Source organism: Mustela erminea, chromosome 5 (genome assembly GCF_009829155.1).
Source record: "Mustela erminea isolate mMusErm1 chromosome 5, mMusErm1.Pri, whole genome shotgun sequence".
Lineage (NCBI taxonomy): Eukaryota > Metazoa > Chordata > Mammalia > Carnivora > Mustelidae > Mustela > Mustela erminea.
Window position 1 is genome coordinate 115926808 of NC_045618.1, and position 8934 is coordinate 115935741.

Genomic DNA, 8934 nt, shown 5'->3' on the forward strand with positions numbered 1-8934 from the left:
CGTCTCTGGGGTCTGTCCGTGATATCTGAGTATCATTCGCTGATCCTTTATCACCCAGCAGTAGTCCCTGGTGCGGATGTACCACAGTTGTTCATCTAGTCACCTGCTGATGGACACTTGGGTTGTTTCCAGTTTTTTGGCAGTTATAACTGGAGCGGTACAAGCATGTACAGGCTTTTGTGTGAACACAGCCGGCGTTTCTGTCATGTACACAAACTCTTAAATTCTCTATAGATCTCTACATTTTATTTTTTTTAAGATTTTATCTATTTATATATTTGACAGAGAGAGAGAGAGAGGGATCACAAGTAGGCAGAGAGGCAGGCAGAAGCGGGGGGGAGGAGCATCGAGCAGAGAGCCGATGCAGGGCTCGATCCCAGGACCCTGAGATCATGTCCTGAGCCAAAGGCCGAGGCTTAACCCGCTGAGCCACCCAGGCATCCCCAGATTTTTATATTTTAAAGTAATTTTTCTTCATAAATGTTTTTGTTTTCTTATACTCTTTTCTTGCTGAAACACACACATACACACACACACACAGACGCAGGATATTTTCTTAGCTTAGAACATTAATTCCTAAAAGGCAGAACTCAGTCTTGCTACCATGCCTGGTTGTTTTTTTATTTTTGTTTTTTTGGTGAGAATTCACTAAAATGACACATGCTTTGTAATATAGAAGTGATCCATACTTTAAGAGTAATTAGGAATGCTTTTTCTTTTCTAGGCACCAGCTGCTTTTGGGCTGGTTTCCTTCTTAATGCATGCTGGCCTAGAACGGAATCGAATCAGAAAACACTTACTTGTCTTTGCACTGGCAGCACCAGTTATGTCCATGGTGACATACTTAGGACTAAGTAAGGTAAGTCTGACTCATTCCTCGCTTATCTAGACAAGTGTCTAATTCTTTTGTGATTTACCAGAACCTGTGGTCTTCTATGTTGAATTATGCAATTAAGTTACCCATTCAAACTAAAGATGAAATTAAGATAAAAGCCAGTACAAAGTAAACATCTTCATTCCATGGCATTCTCTTCATAAATTTAGAGCATTTTTCCTATTCATGTATTTTGAAAATTTCTTCCCCATCAGTTCTGGAAACATTTGCACAGATATATGATCCTTATTTTTTTTTTTATCTTTATTTATTTTTTATTTTTGAAAGACTTTATTTATTTGTCAGAGAGAGAACACAAGCGGGGGATCAGCAGGCAGAGGGAGAAGCAGACTCATTGCTGAGCAAGGAGCCCAGTGTGAGACTCAATCCCAGGACCCTGGGATCATGATCTGAGCTAAAGGCAGACACTTAACTGACTGAGCCACCCAGGCGTCCCCAGATATATGATCTTTAAAATAGCTTACCTGAAGCCTAACCAAACACACTAATTTTGTTTGACAGGTATATAATAAGTCACAACAGTACAAATTTAATGTTTAAGCAGGTGCATGAAGAGTGAGGAACAAGCAAACAGCAGTTTTGAGGAGAATAGGGGATGAGCAGAGATGTCTATATTCTCAGTCATCAAATACTAAATACCCAGTTCTTTATCATTACACTGAACATAACATCAGACCTCAAGTAACGTGTTCTTTGTCAGTTCTGAGCCAGCATTCTTCCCTGTTGTTCAAGGTGGACCTTTCCCTGCCTTCCAATTCTGTCCCCTGGGGCTGTAGTCTTTTTTTTTTTTTTTTAAGATTCTATTTATTTATTTGGCAGAGAGAGACAGTGAGAGAGGGAACACAAGCAGGGGGAGCAGGAGAGGGAGAACCAGGCCTCCTGCCGAGCAGGGAGCCCTATTCGGGGCTCGATCCTGGGTGGGATCATGACCCAAGTTGAAGACAGACGCTTAATGACTGAGCCACCCACGTGTGGGGCTGCAGGTCTTAACAGCCCTCCCTGTGGTACTTCAGTGTCAACTGATCCGCCATAGGAGGAAAATTTTAGAACCAAGCTGACTCAGGGCTAGTTCATAGGAATTGCTTTCCCCCGTACTCTCTCTGATGGTCATTGGTTCTGACTGTCATTCCATTCGTAGTTGATAAAGTAAAACTTGTATTAAAAAAAAATATATGAGAAATGAGGTCGTTAAAACACGATTAAGTTCCCGTTCATCAGGTTCATTGATTTGGATTGCTAACAAATGAGGTGTTGTAAAAACCCCTCTGATTATTTGAAGATGATTTTCTTCTTCTTCTTTTTTTTTTTTTTTTTAAGATTTTTATTTATTTATTTGACAGAGATCACAAGTAGGCAGAGAGGCAGGCAGAGAGAGAGGAGGAGGTAGGCTCCCTGCTGAGCAGGGAGCCCAATGCGGGGCTCTATCCCAGGACCCTGGGATCATGACCTGAGCTGAAGGCAGAGACTTTAACCCACTGAGCCACCCAGGCACCCCGATGCTTTTCTCCTTTCATTCAACAAGCAGTGTATAGTTCCTTTTTAAGTATTACCCTGTTTATCATAGAACTTCTGACAGGAAGGTATAATTCTGGAGGCATGGGGTTACATGTTACAATATGGTGTATTCTCTTCTTAAAAATTTAATTAACTGGGGCGCCTGGGTGGCTCAGTGGGTTAAGCCACTGCCTTCGGCTCGGGTCATGATCTCAGAGTCCTGGGATCGAGCCCCGCATCGGGCTCTCTGCTCAGCAGGGAGCCTGCTTCCTCCTCTCTCTCTGTCTGCCTCTCTGCCTGCTTGTGATCTCCGTCTGTCAAATAAATAAATTTTTAAAATCTTAAAAAAAAAATTTAATTAACTGTCATAGTCCATAGGTCCACTTTTGTAATAGAAAAAATTGAAATACATTGTGTCAGGATTAGCTTGTAAGCTGTTTCCAGCCTCTGTGAGGGCAGGTACTGCATCTGGATTACCACTATATCTCAAGCACCATCCTAGAGCCTGGTGTATAGGGATGTTCGTTAAATGTTAGTAGAATAAATGAATGAATGTGTGAAATTGAACACCTGCATTAATAATGCCGTTGGTTCCATTGTAAGAATAATACACGCTAGACCTGTTCAACCAGACTTGAAATTTGTTTGAAAATGCAGTTGTGTTTGTGGCAATAAACAGCAGTTTATAAAACTTATAAAAAGCAGTTGTATACGTCATCAATAGTCTTAAATTTGGAAGTTTCTCATCAATAACAAAATTGCTCTCATATCAAGTTTTCCCCAGTGTCCCATATCGCACCAGTTGTGATACTGAGTGGTGTTTTTTTTTTAATCAGGACTTTCTCCTGACCCTGAATTTTACTGGTTTTAATTTTTCTTCTTTCTCTCTCTCTCTTAATTCACAGAGCAGTAAAGAAGCCCTTTCAGAGGTCAATGCCACTGGAGTGGCCATGCTTTTCTCTGCTGGGACATTTCTTTATGTTGCCACAGTACATGTCCTCCCTGAGGTGGGAGGAATGGGGCACAGCCACAAATCCGACCCCACTGGCGGGAGGGGCCTCAGCCGCCTGGAGGTGGCCGCCCTGGTCCTGGGTTGCCTCATCCCGCTCCTCCTGTCAGTAGGGCACCAGCATTAAACGTCGGATTCCGCCTCGGCTGTTTGCCGTCCTGGGAGGACAGCCAGCACGGGACAGCTGCTCACTCCCTCGGTCTCTTGTCTCACCTTGCCCATCTCCGCCCAAATTCCTAGAGTCCAGAGGGAGGTGAGATTAAAACCTGGAGCAATGGAAAGCTTTTAGAGTAGAAACAACACGCTGCGACTGGACACAGACATTCCGTTGTGTTGTTTTTTTAAAGGGCCCTTGGCATTTTGAGTTTTGATGTTTCTCTTAACCCTATTCTCAGGGAAGATGGAATTTCATTTTAAGGAAAAGTGGACAACTTCATACTCACAATGAAACAGTAATTATGAAAGTACAGTGTTCCATAATTAAGCTAAATCTCTTTCTTCATTTAGAGGCTCTGCCACTTACTTTGTCCATTGATTTTGAACATGGTTGTCGCTGTGTGAGACCGGTGCTTTAGCATCTCTGCCACATACCTTAGTAAAGGTTATAATGCCCACTGTCTTAGATGCTAAAGAGAATTGTAGTTTATTTGGGGCAAGAGTCAGGAAAATGACAGCAAGGCACATGAAAAGCTGACTTTTTACTCAAGAGCTGTCCATTGAAAAGAGGATGTCTGGAGAGACTTGCCTCCTTTTGCACCTGCCTCTTCGAAGAGAGACTGCTGCCCCGTCCTGGAGCCACAGAGCTGAGCTAGCACTGAAGGAGGCAACAAGAATTTCCTCTCAAGGTCTCCTTTGCAGAATTCCTGCCTCCCATGCAGAGGAGCCAAGTTCTGGTAGGTTCAGGCCCACTCAGGCCTTTCTTCCAGAACAGCCAGGTCCCAAAGTGTCTTTTGAAATGAAAGGATGTTAATTTTAAGTGAATTTGGATAGTAACTGACATCTTTATCATAATCTTTTCAAAAGTAAGATTACCAAGACCTATGTTGTCTCTTTTTTTCTTTTTATATATTTATCTTAGCACACTAGCAGTCCCTATGGCAAAATACTTGGTGTCCCTTGGGGAGCGCTAGGTCAACATCACATAAGCACCTGTAGCAGTGAAGAAAGTCAAGACGTATGACAAGTGGGAAATGTTTGCCTCTTGATTTAAAGCTTATTGAAATCATGTCTGTTGTCTCTTTATCTTCTCCATGCTTTTCTCTGGACTCCTCTTACACGCCCCTCCTCCCTGTCTATAATTTGCTGCTTACTGAGGGTGGCAACGTTAGTTATCTGTGTGAATTGAATTCTCATCAGGACAACCACTTCTTGAACTGTGTTGATGAAGATAACATTGTTTCTGTTCTTCATTCCCTTCAATGAAGTTACCTTTGTGTCAAATGCAACTTCGTTAAGCCCTTAAAATATCACTTCTACATATATGAGATGACACAATCACTAATATTCTGGTCATTTAAACAGTTGAGATAGTAAAAGTGTTTAACCAACTGGGATGGTTTTTCCATATTTGCCAAAATCCCTGTAAACTTTGTGTTATCAACTAAGTGTATAATACTATGTTATTAATTTATTTTGATTTTCTCTACCATTTCAAAACACATTATATAAAGAGGGAACCAAGGCTGTTTTCTTCAGGGCAGTGGGTTTAGGAGTTCGTAAGATATTTTATATGACGTACATGCCAGCATGCCTATAATTTCTTTATTTCCTTCCTAGATTTGTCACTGGGTCCGCAGCTATGGAAATAGAGCTTGTGAGCCCTCTGCTGGCCGTAGACCAAAGTAGCATTCATAGGATATGGTTTTGTATAGTGGCTGGCAACCATTGCATATGATATCAAAACCAACAGAAGGTACAGTCTGGAAAGTCTGAGTTACTTTCCTGATAACAACTCTTGACTTAGAGGAATCATGGGGCTTCGTCTGGTCCTCTGAGATGTCATGGTTGCCTTGATTCTCCCTGCAAATTTACTTTGTTAAATAAATAGTACATCTTAGTGTCTGGTTTGATTTGGGTAGCAGCACTTTCTATCATCCTGTTGCGTGCAATGATGAGAAATTCATTCTGCCGGCCAAAGCCTCTTTGAGCAGTGCCTTGCCATCATTAAAAGTTTGGCTAAAATATATTGCTGGGGGGGGTGGGCAGGGGGAGCTTGAACTCTGGCAAGGATTGAACCCTCAAACCTCCAAATTTGCCTTCCCCTGTGGACCTCACGTTAACAAGCATACCTTTTAAGGCCTGTCAGCCCTCGGGAGCTGTGGGCTTTCCCAGATTTTAAAGCTGCTGCCCCCAGAGCTACTCATTTCTCTCCTGGTCAGCAGGCAGAAATGGCCATACTAACCTCAGAGGGCTCAAAGGCACCTCCAGGCAGCAGGGGACCGAGCAGCGTGGCAGAGGCCTTCTTCACAGGGGTACGAACTTGCTCATGCTGGGCAGTGTCCCAGAAGGGGCCGCAGTGGTGGTCACTTACTGGCGCATTTCAGTTCTGTTTTCCTCTCGTGTTTACTGCCTCCTTCGATGTAGATGCCTTAATGCGCTCACACATTTGGAAACATTGGCAGTCTTAGGTTGCTGCCGTGATTACAGATGGAATTACTGGCTACCAAAGAGATGCAGCTGATAATGACGGGCATGGCCCTCCTTCCTCGTAACCAGACTTAGTCTTCATTGCAGTTTGTCTCCATTTCCTCGGTAGGGGCAGATTTCTTCAGATTCCGAATGCACTCTTAAATGGCAAATGAAGTTGGAAAATGCTACTGGTCCATTCCCCTCCCTTGTTTTCCAGCGGATAGCATATCAGTCCCTACTTCCCGAAGCAGCGCCCTTCCAGGGCTGGCTGCTTTCCTGTGCACACTGCTGCCAGATTTCTTTAGGCAAAGGCTCTGCACTGGAGCGTAGAGAATTGGAAACAGTTTTCCATCTACAGAGGCTATGTGTTCTCTCTTCCCCCATCCCCTTTTTATCTCCCTATTCAAAACAGTTGAGTCAGTCTGGTTTCCTGTATTTTGAATCATTAGAGAAAGGACAGAGGTGGTCATTTTGAGGGGTCAGCTCTTTGTAGAGAGGAGACGATGAAATTGTGTCTTTTACCAGCCCACTTCTAAGTGTCACTGCCTGGTTTTTCTCTTTTTCAAGGATTAGAACTAGGAAGACACACCAGCATTGGAGTGTTACACCCCTCAAACCCATGGTAGCTAGGTACTAAATAGGGGAGCTGTCTACCAACCAGAAAATGTTCTTGCCTACAGGTCCTCTGGGCTTCTTAAGATATGAGAATAGTGACCAGATTCTCCCAGACTGCTGCAATGGAAGGTGATCTATAAGAGAACCATCCTTCCATTAGAAAAGTTCTACTCAACACAGAACGATCCCAGGAGCACTGTTGAAGATGCTATGACATTAAAACCAGTGATGGAGCCCACCCCCTGCCCTGTACCTGAGACATCTAGATTCACCCCAGGAGACTTGAAGGAAATTTGTGACTTATAGGAAAGGACTAGACAACCATTGGGAACTCTCTAGATGTGCTCAGCTTAACGGAAGAAAATTGGCTTTGATTTATTTTCTGATAGCATCTTCTATCAAGTTGGAAATCTCATGGGATAAAACTGCAGTTCCCCTGGTTCAGTAGCCTGAACAGCGATTTTTAAATGTCCCCTTTTCTGGATCCTTTGTAAACATGAATCATTCCATGGATGGCTGCCTTATAATTTTGTCTCTTTCCACGTTAATTGTGAATGGTTAAAAAAAATTTTTTTTTTGCTGTTTTCTGATTTGTTTTATGATATTAAATTTTTATTAGTGGATACCTTATGTGAGTGGCTCATTACTTAATCTCTTGGCAGTTTGCTTCTCTGTTCGACGACTAGACTTGACCCCCATTTGAACATCAGAAAAGGTAATGAAAAGCTTTCAAGGACAGGGGAAAGATGCAACCACTATATGCAGATCCTTTAGGGAAGGAGGGATATAAAGGAGGAAGAGAGATGAAGGAAACAATATACCATGTGTCCCAAACGATACTAAGACTTTTACTTTGCTTTGCCAGCATTTTTAAGAAATATTTAGGGAGGTAGTATACTCAGAAAAGAGAAGCAGGCAACAGACCCTCCATCACAGTGAGTTCAGTCCAAGGACAGAGTTGCTGTAGGAATATATAGAGGCTGTGAACACCTGACCCTAGAAATAGAGATTCTAATAGAAGTTCAGTTTGTAAATTTGTTTCTAATGCCTAGAAGTCAGGGCAGCATCCTACAGTGTAGTTTTTTACAGTGTCAGAAATAAGGTACCTTGTGTCCAATCCCTGTGTCTAAAATGCCCTTCCCCAGCTCCCTCACCTCCTTCTAGCCTTGATCTAAAGTCTCCTTCAGTTAGGACCCTGTGACCACCTGATTTAAAACTAATATGTCCCACCTTGCCCCAGTGCTCCTTAGTTTGTCCTGTTATTTCTTTTTTAGTAGCACTGGTCACCTTTTAATTTGCTTTCTAATCTATATCCTTACTTTGTCCTTCCCTACTAAAATATAAGCTCCAGGAAGCTAGGTTCTGGATAAATAGGTGTAGTTGAATGAATTGATGTTCCCTGAGGAGGCACTTTCTAAGCTGAGGCCGAGTGGCACTAATCTGTAGCAGGGCTCTAGCCAGCGGCAGAACCAGCCCTGCATCTGGTTCTGCCCCCGCTCACACTGAGGTACGAGTCTGCACACAGCGCTGAGTGTACAGGTGGGAAATTAACTAGGTTTGGGTTCGTAACCCACAACCAGCTAAAGTTGGTAAGGTGCTGTGTGACTGACTGAGGGACCTGAACATCTGGTTCCCATTTTGGGCTCCGCTCCTCATTTCTGTTGCAATGTTCCCCATTGCCCAGTTTTCTAAAGTTGGGTAGGAATGTGAGGGAAGACCTGTCCCATTCCGACTGCCTTCTTTATGGAGGGAGCCTAACAAATACGAGAGCCATCAGAGGAGGGAGCCTAGTGGAGACAGGATGAGAAGCCAGAGCATTTGAAGAGATGTGGAAGGAACTGAGTGTTTGCCTTCATCTGGAATGTTCTTGGGGGACAGAATTTGGTAACCACCATCAGATACTTCAAGGGCTGTCAAGTATACGAGAACACAGATGCTCTTTTATCCAGAAGGTGGAATGGAATATAAGCTGAGCCCTACCTCTTCTCCATTTACCTCTTCATTCGGCAGCACTAACAACACAGAGCCCTTCCAACAGACCGGGCACTTGAAAGTGCTGAGTGTTCAAAAGGGAGTAGGGGTCATTTCCAGTCCATAAAGACCTTGTGATTCTGAGAAGGATTCAACAAGAAGACACAGTTGCCAGTAGGACCGGGAGGCAGGCACAGGGGGCTCGGGGAACACATGGGAGCAAGGGACCCACAGCGAGGCTTCAGGAACGACATTGAGAGGGAGAGGAGGCCTGCGTGAATCGCCGGTAGAGCAGTCAGAACGGTTCTCGGGGCAGGAGGAC

General features: G+C 43.6%; 1 protein-coding gene across 2 annotated transcripts in view; it reads left to right on the top strand.

Annotated features, from left to right (window-relative positions):
• SLC39A9 (solute carrier family 39 member 9) overlaps nucleotides 1-7264 on the top strand; it is a 63948-nt gene extending 56684 nt beyond the window's left edge. For both annotated transcript variants that reach the window (XM_032344597.1, XM_032344598.1), the window contains 2 exons: nucleotides 725-859; nucleotides 3295-7264. In XM_032344597.1, coding sequence (XP_032200488.1) covers nucleotides 725-859; nucleotides 3295-3525 — 366 coding nt within the window. In that variant the 3' untranslated portion in view covers nucleotides 3526-7264. The remainder of the gene's footprint in view (nucleotides 1-724; nucleotides 860-3294) is intronic.
• Nucleotides 7265-8934: the final 1670 nt, after the last annotated feature.